General features: G+C 46.7%; 1 protein-coding gene and 1 long non-coding RNA gene across 5 annotated transcripts in view; one reads left to right on the top strand and one right to left on the bottom strand.

Moving 5' to 3' along the window:
- Positions 1-353: 353 nt before the first annotated feature.
- Positions 354-16,238, bottom strand: part of LOC118013153 — a 17,205-nt gene continuing 1,320 nt past the window's right edge. For 2 of the 3 annotated variants that reach the window (XR_004679931.1, XR_004679933.1), the window contains 3 exons: positions 2,011-2,339; positions 1,595-1,738; positions 354-1,010 (listed from right to left, as the gene is read on the bottom strand). This is a non-coding gene — a long non-coding RNA (uncharacterized LOC118013153). The remainder of the gene's footprint in view (positions 1,011-1,594; positions 1,739-2,010; positions 2,340-16,238) is intronic. The other variant, XR_004679932.1, reaches the window with a different exon arrangement.
- Positions 15,703-16,238, top strand: part of MMP7 (matrix metallopeptidase 7) — an 8,522-nt gene continuing 7,986 nt past the window's right edge. The window contains exon 1 of one of the 2 annotated variants that reach the window (XM_035008805.1): positions 15,703-15,969. In XM_035008805.1, the coding sequence (XP_034864696.1) occupies positions 15,859-15,969 (111 nt within the window). In that variant the 5' untranslated portion in view covers positions 15,703-15,858. The remainder of the gene's footprint in view (positions 15,970-16,238) is intronic. The other variant, XM_035008804.1, reaches the window with a different exon arrangement.

Here is a 16,238-nt window from a genome sequence, read left to right as displayed (position 1 = left end):
AAATAGTTTCTACGTTTGGGGAACATAAATAATTTTTTTTTAAGATTTTATTTATTTATTTGACAGAGACAGAGAGCGAGAGCAGGAACACAAGCAGTGGGAGCGGGAGAGGGAGAAGCAGGCTTCCCGCCGAGCAGGGAGCCCGATGCGGGGCTCGATCCCAGGACCCTGGAATCACGACCTGAGCCAAAGGCAGACGCTTAACAACTGAGCCACCCAGGTGCCCCGGGAACATAAATAATTTTTAAGTTGATTTGGACCTAACTACTTCATCAATAGGACTGTTGGACATCTCTTTTGGTCCAAAGGCACTTCAAAAAAAATTACTAAGACCCAGGAAACCAGAAACAAGAAAGTTTTAAACTTCTCTATTAACCCACTTTAGAGGTGAGAATACAGGCCCAGAGACGTTAAGTAAGCTGTCCAAGGTGATAAAGCTGAGATCTGGATCAATGAGTTTCTGAGTCCAGAGTCCGTGTTCCTCCCAGCTCCGTCGACACCAAGGAACCGAGAGGGTCAGACTTGGGTTCTGCCCCAGGCGGCTTGTGAACTCTGTCCTGATGGCTACACCAACCGTTCCAGCATCACGGCGTCCACCCCCACGATCTGTAACTCTCCCGGAACCTCCGTGCGCTTTCCCCTGGATCTTCTCTGGCTCGTCGCACACGCCAGACGCAGGTCCCCAGGGAGAAGGACTATCCCCGGTACAAAGTAACCCTGCTCGGAATGCACGGAGGCGTGATGTCAGCTCAGGCTGGGCTGTGACCAGACACGGGATGTGGGAAATTCAGAACGAAGGGGTCCCGCGAATATGAGTATGAAACCCGTGGTGGGGTTTCATAGTAACCACAGGAATCTTGCTGACTAGGGAGATTCTGAGACCAGAATGACCAGCCTAAGACACGAGGTTGGAATTACTTCCAAGGAATATAGTAAACATCAGAGAAGTCTTCCCTTTACCACGAGTGAGTGCAGCTTCTTCAGAACAAACAGGAAGGAAGAGGAAAATCCTGAAACAGAAACAGTGAATGGATCACTAAGTATCACACGCACAGAAGAGCAGGGGCATTGTGTCTAATTTAATCGTGATTTACATCAAGAGGAACGGAGGACAAAAATAATGAAATGCAAATTATCAAAAAACACCAGCATTAAACTTGAGGGAAGCCTGGGGACTTTCACAGGTACTGCTGTATTCCCCAAGGCCTTCTCCCCTCTTGGTGCTTCACAACTATGAGTGGGTTGAATTGAATCAAATTATTGCACACGAAGCTAAATACCAGAGTGACTTTGAAAACTGTACCATGAGCCAAAACAAAACTCCTAACTAGGATTCTTCCCTTTTTAAAAAAAAAAAAAAAAAAAAAACACCATTAGCTGGTGAATTTTATGGTATGTAAATTGTAGCTCGGTAGAGCTGTTTTTAAATAAAACTATTAATATCTACAAGGCTCTCTTAAAAATCACACAGGTGATAGTTTAGAAATCTCTGTCCATCTTGTAGAAAATTACTTATGCTCCTTTCACATTTCTGGCAGTTTTAAATTTCTCCAAGATACGTGAGTAACATGCGTTCATTCCTAAGCATGCTTACAGAATCCTCGAAGATGCAGGAGAATTGGGAAGGCAGTTTGATTAGTAATGGAGAGCGTCGGTTTCGGTGTCAGACTGGGTCGAGAACGTGGCTTTACCTCTTACTCGCGAGTCACTTAAAGCCTTTGTGCCTCAATTTTGTCATCTGTGAAATGGAGACAATGATGATCATTAACAGTGACAGTGGTTTCAGGAGCATCTGGGGCTGCCATCTACATGTGCCGCACCCCTCACCCGCAGGGGAGACGGCCCGAGACCCCCAGTGCACACCTGAGACCAGGGGTAGGACCGAATCCTACAGATCAGGTGTTTCCTCCTACACGTACACACCTATGATGAAGTTTAACTTGTAAATTAGGCTCAGTAGGAGGTTAACAGCAGTAACTAATAATAAAATAGAATGATGGGATCAGGCACCTGCAGACCCCCAGCCCCGGCGGCAGGAGGAGGACCATCTGCTTCAGGTCACTGGAAGTCCCAAGAGCCACGCCGAGGTAAAGGGAGGACTGCTGGGCATCCCACGCGGTCCTCACAACAACCCCATTCCTTAAGGGCCACTTCTATTTACATTTTGCTGGTGAGGATGGAAGTAACGGCTTCAGGTCACAGTCAGATAGTCTGTCCGTAAGCTGAGGCACACAGTGTGAATTTGGGAATAGTGTCGTTTACGAGATGCTGCCCTCCTAACTTCCTCACAGGCTTGTCGAGAGTCGGGAAAGAAAATGGGCAAAGCTGCAGAACAGGGCCTGAAACGTGCAATAAATGTTAGCTTTTAGCAATTGTTATGAGGTAAAAAGGGAAAATTTCCCTCTACCTGTATCCCACTGCCCTCCCCTCGCCAAAAGAAATCACTATTACACACGTTTTTTTCTTTAAATATATTTTTATTTCTGTAACTGGAATGTATGTAAATACTAACCATATTGTTCAGCTACTTGCTTTTAAGTTACCCGTACGTCTTTGTGTATTTGGAGACATTTCCATGACAGTGTATAAAGATTTAATTTGGGATAAAGATGACAGTTTAATTCAGTGGGAAAGATGAATTAATTAATTAATGGCATTAGGACAACCAGTTATCTTTTCTTCCAGGTGGTTCTGTTCAGCGAATACTGGGTCCAGTGGCCTGTACCCCACAAAATATCCCCTCCCAGGTGAACAGCAAGCTGCTGCACCTTCCAACTCCTGCCACCAAGAAAAAAGAACAACAATCTTTAGGTTTGGGGGATAGCAGGTATCATTCTGACCTATTTGGAAGAATGACAAGGCTGCCAAGATTTAAATAGGGTCAGATTTAAATAGAGGGATAATTGTATTACAGATTCACGCCTATAACACCTAACAAGCCCCCAAAAGCGGCAGTGCAGACCCCTGGGATTCTGGAGCAAGACACCTGTTCACGGCAGGAAACGCGCCTGGGGTGGCCCCACCTGGTCCAGAGAGCATGCGTCCCATGAACATGGCCAGAACTTGGCGTCCACCAACGCCTTTCCCCCAGCTCATACTTGTAATCTTGTGGGGTTCTCTGTGAGTTCTGTAGGGGAGGGAAGAAAACTTCCTCTAGCCTCCTGGGTTCTCCAGGTGGGGGGCCTATAAATTAGACTCACAAAAGACAGATGAAGGAGAAAACCAGAAGTCTATTAACATGTGTGTCATGTAGACACATGGGGGCACCAGCTGAGAAGTCAGGAGTTAGAATCAGGGTTTATATCACATCTTAATAAAAAAATATACATTTTCAGAGAAGAAACAAGACAAAGGAAAAGAAATCTGAGTTTCTAGGGGCAGCGCACTGGGGGAAGGTAAATATATCAGGGGACCAATGGAAGAAATAATCTAGTTAGTAAAGTTTAGCATGTACATTCCTCTGGGGCCCCTCTAGGCTGGTAAGGGTCTAGCTAGCGGTGTCCTGGGTGGTTACCTTCTGTCCTTCCTGGAAGAGAGGGGAGGGGCGGGAGGTTACAGGTATATGGCCCGCTTTTAGGCAACGAGGGGGAGGGCTTCTTCTCAGTTGCCTTCAGCTCAAAATAATCCTTATGCCAAAGTGACACACTCTGGGGAGGCGTGCTCTCTCTCCTTCACACACTGAAGAGGAGGGAAACATTGGTGCCTGGATTACTGACGGTCACCTCACATGGGGACGACTTAGGAAGACAGGAAAGACGTCGTGAGAGCACTTCCAGTAAGCAGAGCCCTGAGCACATTTGGTGCTGATGTCGATGATGATAAGCAGACATTAACTCAGCGTGGGAAGGGAAGAGGGCAAAAGTAAGAATAGACATAAAGCTCTGGGCTCTCACAAGTCACCTGACTGGTTCATCAGGGTCTGGAAGGAGCATGACAGACAGATGAGATCAGAGACAGGGAGGCCTGGGAAAGGTCCCCTGAATGAACGTGTGCAGGTGAGCACACAATGTGGGATTTTGTGTCTCACCTGAGCGCCCCCAGAGAACTCGCACTGAGGAGCAAGCACTGAACACCTGTGTGGATGGGATGACGCATCCAGGGGAGGTCAACCAGCTTCTGCCCGTAAACATGATGGGCCCACAAGCCTCAGGGCTGGGTCATGGCCATGGGGGCTGCTCATGAGCCCGACTCCCATCGATCTAGCTACTCTGCTGCAGGTCTGACTTGTCAGTATTGAACACAGAATCTGAGCCCCCAGGATGGGACCGTTCCTCAAGGGGACCAACGAGTCACTTGTGACACGTTGATTAAATCAGATGTTGAAGGTATGAATCTATCTTCATGGCACCACCAAGCTGGACTAACTGTTCCTCCTCCCCACTCCTCAGTATCTCAGCAAACACTTTATCATCGTGCAGACCACGTAGCGTTCTAATTTTGTGTGTCTATTTCAACCAAGCTACCCACTTCTTGAGGGCAGATTCCAGGGGTCACTCTTCATGGGTTCCCGAGCCTTACCTCCAGGCCAGACCACACACCATAGGCTTTATAAATACCTGGCAAATAAATGAATAAGTAAAAAACTCACCCAAACACCCCAGTGAGGGATACTAAGGGCCATAAGTAGGGCAGTGCCCGTGGGTTTGGAGAGTCTCACCATGTCAGCCCTGGTTAGAGTCCCCACACCAAGATTAGGGAGCTTTTGGTAACCACACTGGGATCAGGATGGAAAGAGACTCAGACCAGACAGTAATGCAGTTGGTGAAACCATTTGATTACCTATCCAGTATTAATAACTGTGATGATCACAATGACACAAAAACCTAGTCTTAGAAGCCCGTCATGTGGCTTCCAGCCCTGGGCCTAGCCCAGGGGCTGGTGCGGAACAAACAGGCTGCACGTGTCCACAGAATGGGCGTGAACTGATGAAAGGCAGCATGGGCGACAGAAAGGACTGGGTTCAGAGCCGGGCAGGCCTGGCTCCCATCCCAGCTCTACCACCCGTTACCGATGGACCTCTGAAACTCAGAGAGAGAGAACAACAGCTTCCCGAGTGATTCGGTGGAAAGCCTCAGAAAACCGACCCAAACAAGCACATTCAAGAACCAACCAGCCCACACATATAGGGGGAGTTTGATCAGCTTGCATAACTGGGAAATTCAAGTGGTGAGAACCCCTTCAGCTCTGGGCCAGTCTAAGGAATCAAGTGGTGTGACTGGAAATCTGAGGCCTCTGCTCAGTTCTATTCTCAGGCAAGGGTTCTCCGTGGGGTAGCGAGATGGCCATTAGCTGCCGCAAGCTTGCAGGTTCTTACAGCTCACGCTCCAAAACACAAGAACTCTCTCAACAGTTTTGTGCCTCAAGCCCAGAAAAGGCTCCTCACACCTACTTCTGGGGTCACCTACCACTCCTGGACTACTCGCTGTATCCAAACCCTGGGGAGAGGCAGGGGGCCTGTCAAAGCACAGGAAGGACCCGGTAAGCAGGAGAGGCGCGGTTCACAGAAGGAAAAGCCACCAAGCAGACCAGAAAGTAACAACCTCGCACTAGAATTATCTGTCGGCACTGATGTGGTGATTAACAGCAAAATCGCCCGTAAAGCATTTACTAAGTAGGAAAAGGCATTCAACAAATAGTAGTTATTATTAATAAAGCTGTTAAGGGGAAGAGTTCAGAGTAACTACAAGAATTATACATTCAACTTGAATTGTATCCTTATTAAGTGCCAAAAAAAACCCTCTTCTTTTTAAATGTTGAATTTTTGTGCATCATACTACCCTAATTTAGGAAACAGAAAATTGCACCGGTCTCCCTGAACACCAAGGAGACCCTGGGAGCTACAATCTCTGAGCGTTCAGTTAGGCCGTGAGGCCTTAGGAACACAGCCCCAGACACTTTTGAGATCATTAGCCAGTTGGCTCACATAGTTAGCATTCCTCTCTTGCTCATTTGCTGATTTAAGAGAGAGAGAGGCTAAATGCAATTTGCTGTACAGGGCTGGACCCTGGAACAGAAAAGAACATAAATGCAAAAACGAGTGGAATCCAATTAAGGTCTGTAGATTAGTCAGTAATGACATGGCAATGGTAACGTATGTCGTCTTCATAAATGAATCGCCGTCAGGTAAGATGTTAACACTCGAGAAAGCTGGCTACAGTGTATTCAGGAACTCTCTGTTCTATCTTTGGAATCTTTCTGTAAATACAAAATTATTTTGAGCGAAAAAGCTTTTTTTACGGCAAATATCAAAAGAGCAAAATACTTGGAGGACCTCCAGAGAGGAACACGCAGAAAAAAAGACCCGTCGCTGCTCTCGAGGACCTTACCGTCCTATTGAGATGGGAAATAACCTAGAAACACTTCATGAACCAGCATTTCATCCCACGACAGGAGCAGTTACACAGTGACTAGCAGGACAGACGGCCGTGCCTTCCACGGACCAGCTCTGTGATACCGGCTAAATTATTTAGACTCTGCACCTCAGTGACTTCATCTGTGAAGGGGGATGATGATACCACTTACCCACCACTGGGCTCTTCTGAGGATTTAATGATACATAAAACAGCACAAAGCCAACGACATGGTGAACTTTATAAGAACGCTGACTATTATGATTATATTATAAAGTACAAAAATATATAGCAGTTGCTAAGGGAAGCAGAAAAGCCCAGAGCAATCAGTTTCAACGATATCGATGACTGGAACTTAAAAATAATTCAAAGACCAATTGTTGGGCTCTTATTATGTGTCTAGCGTGGTTTTAAATGTGCATGTGTATTATTTCATTCACTGCTCAAAATCATCCCATGAAGTAGTGCATCAGTCAGGATTCAGTTGAGAATGACAGGATTTGCCTTCGCCAGTTTTAGAAGAAAGGAAATACGGGGAATTACCTGTTCACAAAAATCATGGAAAGGCCAGACCTCTGAGAAGGACTCCCAGAACAACACCATAAACTGACCAAAGAAACCACTCTGTCCACGGCCTGGAGCCTAGGAGTCAGCAAGCTACTCTGTGCATCCGTGGTCCTGGGATGCCCCCGGCTGAGCTTCTCCCCACGCATCTGGGAGCCACAGTCTACATCATGCCCATAGAACCACAGAAGCTAAGTGTAAATTGTGGTAACATTCACTGAAATAAGAAACACAGAGGAGAAGGAAACTGGTGAGCAAAAAATCATAACATCCATGTTGGATGGGTAGTTCCTATGGAACATCCATATGGACATTCCTAGAAGGCAACAGGAAATACAGATTTAAAGGGGACAGATTTAGGACAAATTTAGGCCAGGGAATGAGGTCAGTGCTTTACAAACATGTCCTTTATCCCAACAGCAACTAAGTGATGAGATATTATTATCTCCAAGAAAATGAGGTTTAGAGACATTTGTGCAAGCCTGCGGTCGCACAGCTAGTCAGAATCAGCCAGAATTCAAGGAGGGGATGCGATCACGTCAACACTGGACAAGCCAGGAACTGATCATGGAGTGGACAGTAAATGAAACTCTGAAATCGATGAGATCACCCAAGGCACATTCATACACGAGAAAGGGGACCGAACCTTGAAGATTGCCAGGAGTTAGGAGATGGATAGAGGAGGGGGGGTGTGAATAAGAAAACGGGGAGCAGGGTAGGACAGAAAGCAGGAATCTAGGGCGTCATTTGCCTCCAAGTGATTAAATTCCATAAGGACCAAGAAGAGTCCCCCAGATGTAGCAACAAAGTCCCCTATTATACTCTGCTGTTACACATTTATACTTTCATGTGTAAGATGGTCCCATTCTGTCTCCCCACAAGATGTTTGAGGTCAGAGTAGATGTCTGTTCACTCCTTTATCCCTAGGACAAAGCTCATATAATGGATAAATTAATGTTTTTGTTGCATAAATGAATAAATCTGGGGATATAGGAGCGCCTGGGTGGCTCAGTCAGTTAAGCATCTGCCTTCAGCTCAGGTCACGATCTCAGGGTCCTGGGATCAGGTCCCACATCGGGCTCCCTGCTCAGTGGGAAGTCTGCTTCTCCCTCTCCCCCTAGCCTCTCCACCCCATCCCCCCCTTGTGCTCTCTCTTTCTCTCTCAAATAAATAAATGTTTTAAAACTTTTTTAAAATTTTTTTAAAATTTATGAAAAAATCTGGGGATACGCTTTTTTTAAAGATTTTATTTTTAAGTAATCTCTACACCCAACATGGGACTTGAACTCACAACCCCAAGATTAAGAGTCCCATGCTCCACCGACTGAACCAGCCAGGTGCCCCAGAGATATATACTTCTTAATGGGGCTGAATCCATCCAGCTCAAAGATGGGATCAGGAAAGGCCTTCTCTCCCGAATGGAGTCTTCTACACAAATGAGAAAGTGACTGTGATGAATTAAAAATGTATCTACAAAGGAAGAGTTATCAAAACAATTTAGGAAGTATTCCTAGCTGGTTTTAGGAAAAGTCCCTTCCCCATTACTCCTTGCCCTCACCCAATATTCAGCTGGTCTGTGTGACGCTCCTTTTTAAGCGAATCACCGAAAGCTGTGTTCAGTGAGAGCAGGTGCATCCTGGCAAAGCGATGGCTCAGACTTCAGGGGCAATGACGCTTCAACTCTGGACTCAGTTGTCTTTCTAGACATGATCCCCCCTTCCCGCCAACTCAGCACATGGATGTCAGATCAGCAAAAGGATATACTGAAATACCCATCCCAAATAAGGAAGCAAAATGGCAAAACACTGAGGAAATTTTTGAGAAGACTTAATGACTTCGGGTGGCAAGAAGAAAGGGGAAAAAATGACGAACCTTCTGGCCAAGGAAAGGGGATGAGTGGCCCTGCACCCCACAGTGGGGGGGTTCCCCTCGTGAAAACCAAGAAGTAGCCTGATCAGCACGAGACCTTCACCCCTCCCCACACGGTCTTCACCGGAACCCTGCGTCTTAGAAATGCCTAATTAGAAAGAAATCCTTGGTCAAATAAGTTTGGAAATGAAAAAATAAAAGTAAAATCACAGATTCAGAACACGGATTTACACGTTGGAGGCTCTACAAAATCTTCCAAGAAGCAAGACTGGTAACTTGTTTTAATATAATCCTTTCCCAAAGTTATTTTGCCACGGTGCGCTTCTACGTAGCATCTGTTCATGCCCTGCATTTTTATGTTCTTGGGAAATGCTGCTGGAGAAGTTCGTAGGTCTGGCGGTAGACCTTGGAGGCTTGGCAAGTGTGTTACCGAATATTCGGATATAGAACCAAACATAAAGCATCAAAGACATCTCCCTGGCCACGGTGAGCGACTCTGGACCGCACCCTTAGAACCCCCAAGGGCACCTGAGTAGAGAGCCTTGGGAAACACAGGTGTAAGCAATAAGGAGCTAGTTATAAAACTTTTTTCAGGTGATAAAGGCCCAGAAACCATGTCGGGACTAAGTGAAGGCGGCAGAGGCAGGTCCCTTCCCAGCGACCCTTGCTATCCACTCATGTCTGTGATTTCTTGAAAAAGTAATGACTGTCCTCAGTTAGAGACACAGGATTAAAATGCAAGTAACCTGCGGCCATTCATGGAGGTTAAGGATCGCACTCCTGGCCGATGTCTGAGAAGTGAGGGAAGGAAGAAGGAGCCTCTGGGAGACTGACGGGGCGTCCGCTGGAGGGAAGGGGGCCGAGAGAAGAGCGAGCGTGGAAGCGGCTCCGATCTAGACTTAAACCCGCAAATTCCCTGAGCCAGGACCACAGGAGGAAACGGAGGGAGGACGTCACCCTTGGCGAACCGCAGTCTTGGGCTCAAGAGAACCGGAGGGTGTGGTCCAGGCGGCCAGGCACTGCCCGAGGGGACAGAGCTGGCAGCGGGGAGCGGCCAGAGGCCCGGTGTGGCCGTCCTCCTCCCGTGGGGCTCAGCCCACGCCCCAAGACGCTTGGCTGTCTTCAAAACCCTTGCTGGTTTTAGTCTTTCAAGCCACTTAAAGGTAGAGACATAAAACAACACATTAAACGTCCCGATAACTGTTCGGGCTCCAAGCACCAATCTAATTAATTTTCAGTGTCAGTCTAAACAGAGAAGAGGGGCCAGAGTAGGGCAAATATTCGCAGAGCAACGGACTGAAAGCCAAAACCATTCCCCCCAGAAATGACATTCAGAGGAAGTTTGCTGTCACGGGTCCAGGTACAACCTGACAATTACTCGCTTCTGTTTTGTTGAAAGCACAGAAAGCCCGTAAGCTCGTGTTGTTCGATGTGGCTGAGGGGCTGAGTCCCGCTTCAGCAGGAGGCACGGAGCTCCTCCGCAGAAACCACATCTTTCCCCAGAAAAACGCCTTGGTGAGCGACTTAGGAATGGAAAGGGAGGCCCAGAGAGCTTGGATCCTAAGAAGACAATCTGGAGATTACTAAGAGGCCCCCAATTTTAAAAATAAAGTAAAATAAAACCACAGTGTAGGGTTGGAAGCCGTAGAAATAGCAGGGCAAGAAGCAGAAGACGTTGGTGAGGTTTTTTTTAAGAACAGGGACGCTTGGCACGGACTTGCACATTATCCGCGGTCCTGTGCTGGGCTGTGACCCGCCTCCCATCACCCCCTACCCTTTAATCTGTGCAGACCTCCAGCTCGAGTCCCTCGGAGGAGGTCAAGCACGCACAGTGACGTCCGTCCACGGGGCTGGGCTGGGGTGACACGGTCACTCCCTTTCTTTCCAAGGTGTAAGCTGTAAAAACCGACACTGAGGGAAGATACCTAGCTCCGATGAAAAGATACCATGCCCTTCCTCATGCAAGCAGGGGAGGTGGGCTCGGTTTCGCAAGGTCCAGACCCCAGCAGGTACGGTCGGGGGAAAGAAAGGGGTGGAGAGGAAGAGCATCGTTCTGCTTCTGTTTTCTCCCTTCGGTGGTGGACGAGGTAGGAAGCACAGAACAGGAGCGAGCAGAGACTGTAGGCCCTGAGGCACCCTGTCTGCCCCTGTCTCCTCGCTCTGCTCCTTCCCCCTCCTCTTTCCCAATTCTAGAACTTTCCGTGCGTGACGCTTGGGCTTCAGCGTGTGGTGACCTCGCCGAGAGGCAGCGCAGCACCAACCACCCTCAGAACAGGCTCGGACGCCACCTCGTGGGGTCGCCTGTCACCGGACAAGGAGGGAGGGCCGCGCAACCTCCGCCACCGCCTCCACGAAGGTACTTCCTTCGCTCCACGGAAACCCATCTTGTCCCGGACGGGAAGTGTTTCCACGCACTTACAATTAAACTTGTGTCCTTGTGCTAGCATCTGGTGGACTCTGTCTTCATCGCTGTGACTTTTTCTCCTGGATACGTTTTGTTGTTCGTACTGTGCACCGAAAGATTTTATTGATAAATACCACAAATGCTTTTCTTATTTAAAAAGTCAACAGCACCGGGCGCCTGGGTGGCTCAGTCACTGGGCGTCTGCCTTCGGCTCAGGTCATGATCTTGGGGTCCTGGGATCGAGCCCCGCGTCGGGCTCCCTGCTCCGCGGGAAGCCTGCTTCTCCGTACCCCCTTCTCATGCTCTCTCTCTCGCTCTCTCTCTCTCTCAAATACATAAATAAAATCTTTTTAATTTTAAAAAGTAAAAAGTCAATAGCACCTATGATAAGATGATTTTTTAATTACTTATTATAACATGCCACAATGTAATATTTAAAATAGTTCCCTCTGTCTCAGAAAACACTGGCATTATCAGCATCAGTAAAATTTTTGGAACAAGACCACTTAAACGTCCTATTTTTCTTGTACACCTAATTATCTGATGATCATGCTGGGTTCATAGAGGTTAGCGTACATAAAAACGCCCAGCGCATAATGACAATGACAGCAATCCCAGCCAGCGTTTATAAAAGTCTTACCGTGCTTACGCACTTAGTCCCCTCATCAATCCCCTCTCCAACCAAAAGAGAAAGGTACCCTCCCTGTTTTTCAGATAAGAAATCTGAAGCACAGAGAGGTTAGGTACTTAGTCACTATGACACTAGGGGACTGACCAGGACTGAGCAACCTCCTTTCGTAGGACAACAAGTCTGTCTGGTCAGAACATCAAAGCAGAAAATCACACTACAGCAGGGGGAAGCAAAGGCACAGAAAGGAAGGCTGTCAAAAGTAAAGCATGGACACTGCTGTCAGACTGGCTAGAATCCACAGCACAGGAAATGACAGGTGTTGGCGAGGATGCGGAGAAAGGGGAACCTTCGTGCTCTGTTGGTGGGAATGCAAGCTGGTGCAACCACTCTGGAAAACAGTATGGAGGTTCCTCAAGAAGTTAAAAACAGAGCTACCCTATGACCCAGCAACTGTACTACTGGATATTTACCCAAAGAATACAAAAATATGCCTTCGAAGGGATGCACCCACCCTGATGTTTATAGCAGCATTATTTACAATAACCAAGATATGGAAGCAGCCCAAGTGTCCACTGGCTGATGAATGGATGAAGAAGAGGTGGTATATATATATATATACAATGGGATATTACTCAGCCATCAGAAAGAGTGAGATCTCGCCATTTGCAAGGACACAGATGAAGCTAGAGAGTATTATGCTGAGCGAAATAAGTCAGAGAAAGACAAATACCATATGATTTCACTCATATGTGGAATTTAAGAAACAAAACAAACGATCATAGGGGGGAGAAAAGAGCGAGAGGCAAACCAAGAAACAAGACCCTTAACTACAGAGAACACACTGCTGGTCACCAGAGGGGAGGTGGGTGGAGGGATGGGGGAAACAGGTGATGGGGAGGAAGGAGCACACCTGTCGTGATGAGCACTGGGTGGTAGATGGAAGTGCTGACTCACTATATTGTACACCCGAGAATAATGTTAGTTACATGTACTTCAACTAACTGAAATTAAAATAAGAACTTTAAAAAAAGAAAAAAATAATAAAGTATGTGGATCAGTGACCTACATATAAGAGCTAAAACCATAAAACTCTTAAAATATGGGCAGAAATCTTCATGACTTTGAATTCAGTGGTGGGTTTCTAGATCCAACACCAGAAGCAGAAGCAACCAAAGAAAAAATAGATAAATTGGACTTCATCAAAATTAGAAACTTTTGTGCATCAAAGAACATTATCAAGAACATGGAAAGGCAACCTACAGAGAGGGAGAAAGTATTTGCAAAGCATATATCTGATAAGGGTTTAACATCCACCATATATAAAGAACTCCTACAACTCAACAAGAGAAAGACAACCCAATTAAAAATACAGTCAAAAAGCTTGAATAGATATTCCTCTAAAGAAAATTTACAAATGGACAACAAGCACATAAAAAGATGCTCAACATCCTTCACTGGTCATTAGAAATACATATCAAAACCATGAGATACCACTTTACAGTTATAATTAAGAAAAGTTTTTAAACACGGGAAACAACAAATGTTGATGAGGATGTGGAGAAATTGAAATCCTCCTATGTTGCTGGCAAGAATGTAAAATGACGCTGTCTCTATAGAAAACCATTTGGTGGTTCCTCAAGAATTTAATCTATTGGGCGCCTGGGTGGCTCAGTCGGTTAAGCGACTGCCTTCGGCTCAGGTCATGACCCTGGAGTCCCGGGATCGAGTCCTGCATCGGGCTCCCTGCTCTGCAGGGAGTCTGCTTCTCCCTCTGACCCTCCTCCCTCTCATGCTCTCTCTCTCTGTCTCATTCTCTCTCTCAAATAAATAAATAAAATCTTTAAAAAAAAAAAAGAATTTAATCTATTTATGATAGTGTTCTTATATGGCCCAGCAATTCCACTCATAGGTATCTGCACAAACTGATTGAAAACAGGGATTCAAACAGATATTTGTACACTGAGGACCACTGCACAATTGTTCACAATAGCCAAACAGTGAAAACAGCCCAAGATGTTGACAGATAAATGGATAAATAAAATGTGATAAATTCATACGATGGATTATTATTCAGCCGTAAAAAGGAAGGAAGTTCTGATACCTGCTACAACATGGATGAACCCTGAGGATATTTTGTTAAATGAAATAATCCATACACCAAAGGACAACTCTGATATGAATAAATTCATATGTGTAAAATAATCATATTTATAGAGACGGATGTAGAATTGAGATTACCAGGGGCTAGGAAGACCGGGGAGGGAAAGAATTATCGTGTAATGGGTATAGAGTTTCTGTTTGGGATGATAAAAAAGTTCTGGAACTAGATATTGGTGATGGTTGTTCAATATCGTGAATGTACTTAATGCAACTGAGCTGCACAGTTAAAATGGTGAAAATGGTAAATGTTATAGTATGCATATTTTACTACAATAAAAAAAGCATTATTTTCCATCTTCACAACAACCACCGACATTTGCTTACAACATGACAAATCCGATAATGCTACTTTCTTCCTTTGAAACATTCCTTGACACTGTTTAGGATTAAAGTCAAAAGCCCCTAGCAGACAAGACTGGCTCTTCACAACCTGAACCCAAACTCCTTTCCTAGCCACTCACCTCCCAGCAACACCACCGGCTTGTTCTTCATCATGTCTTCTTCCCTTCTGGAGTGTTCTACCTATAATGCCTACCCAGGGGAATGCCTATTTATCCTCTCAAATCCAGCTAAAATGTCACCTCCTCCATGGATCGTTCCTCAGTTCCCATGGGAAGGATTAGCTGTTCCCCATCCTTGGTAACATTGCCTACTACAAGCGTTTGTCCCGTTGTACCGGGGGTCCTGTGCCCCCACTCTAGAGTATAAGCTTCTTTGGGCAGGGACGCGGACTTGATCCTGTTTGTTCATTTTTCACTAATTACAATTCAGAGGAACAAGACAAGAAAAGATTTCTTTCTTGCTATCCAGACGTGACTGTTCAAGAGAGTTACTCAAATTTATTTAAAATATTTGTAATATCTAATGCTCTTTGAATTACTAAAGTTAACAGAAATAGAAAATATAATATCTAGAGAATGCCTTCAATGCAAAGATCATGGAAAACCTCATAAAACCCGTATTAGCTGATCCAGATCTATAAGTAATTCATTTATTTTATAAACATGCATTGTGCACCTGTTACATACCACATGCTGACTAAAGGTAGGAGGTTCTCAAGTACAGCTGAACTGTGATGATACAGAGGTATGGCATCTATGTAAAGAGAGCAAATTTAATTTATTGCTCTGGAAAGTTTACTTTTGCTAAGTCACAGCACCCAATCTGCAGATGATTTAGGAGATATTTGAATAAGTAAATTTTGCAGCTCCAGCATATCTGGCGTGTTTCCCATGATGTAATGCAGTTCAAAGCCATGGGACTCTCCCGGGAAATGCCTAATATAATGACAAAATGGAGGGGCAGCTCTGGACTGGGAGTCAGGACTATTCTCACCTAGCTGTGCCATTGGGGAAATAAGCGAATCGGTCGTTTTGGCTTCAACTTCATCTTTGATAAAAAATAAAGGAGTTGGACTCAAATCTTGGCTTCAGAGACCGTCACAGAATGTTTGCTTCACAATTACTTGATTGCTTGTACGTCTTATGCACTTTTCCATGCATTTCAAAATTTTTGAAAATTCTTTTAAGATGCGTGGTACAGTATGTCCCGGGTTATGCCCCCCAAATTTTAAATTATGAAGACATGTCTGAGTAGCAATTTGATTCCAGCCAATAAGATGAGCTAAACTTATACAGCAAACAGGGCCAAAAAAAAAAAATCCCCTGAAAGGCAAATGCACCGTGTGCTTCCTGCAGTGAGGACACAAAACTTCCTTGTTGCCATTAGTGAAAAGGGGCGCGCGCCTCCAGTTCCGCGGGCGCTGAAGGCAAAGGGCGGCCTCCAACGAGTCGCCTGTCCCCACGCTCGGGCCGCGAGCTCCAACTGCGCGTGCAGGCCGGCCGGGCCCCGCGAGGCCCGAGCGCCCCGCCAGCGCCGCCATGGGGCCGGCCGCCCTGCTGTGCGCCCTGTGCCTGCTGCCCCGCAGGCCGGCCGGGCCCCTGCCCGCGGAGGCTGCGGGCGCGCGGGGGCCGCCGCGGACTCGGGCTCAGGTAGGTGCCGGCGCGCGCCCCGGGCGCGAGCAGGCGCGGTCTCGGGCTGAGCTGGTTCCTCCGGGCGCAGGCGGTCCGGTCCGGTCCGGTAGCTGCGAGGAGCGCGCGGCCCGGCGGCCGGGCGGTGGAGCGACCGACGCGTGGTCGGGGCTCCGATCGCGACCTCGGGGTCCCGATCGCGACCTCGGGGTCGGGCGACCGCGGCCCCGCTGCGCTCCGGGCTCGGCGGGCAGTCTGTCTGTCCGTGCCCGACGCGCGCCCTTGGAAGG

Source organism: Mirounga leonina, unplaced genomic scaffold (genome assembly GCF_011800145.1).
Source record: "Mirounga leonina isolate KUSES-001 unplaced genomic scaffold, KU_Mleo_1.0 Mir_153, whole genome shotgun sequence".
In the NCBI taxonomy this organism is placed as follows: domain Eukaryota; kingdom Metazoa; phylum Chordata; class Mammalia; order Carnivora; family Phocidae; genus Mirounga; species Mirounga leonina.
Note: the sequence above shows the minus strand (reverse complement) of the source record. Positions and strands in the feature narration are given on the sequence as shown.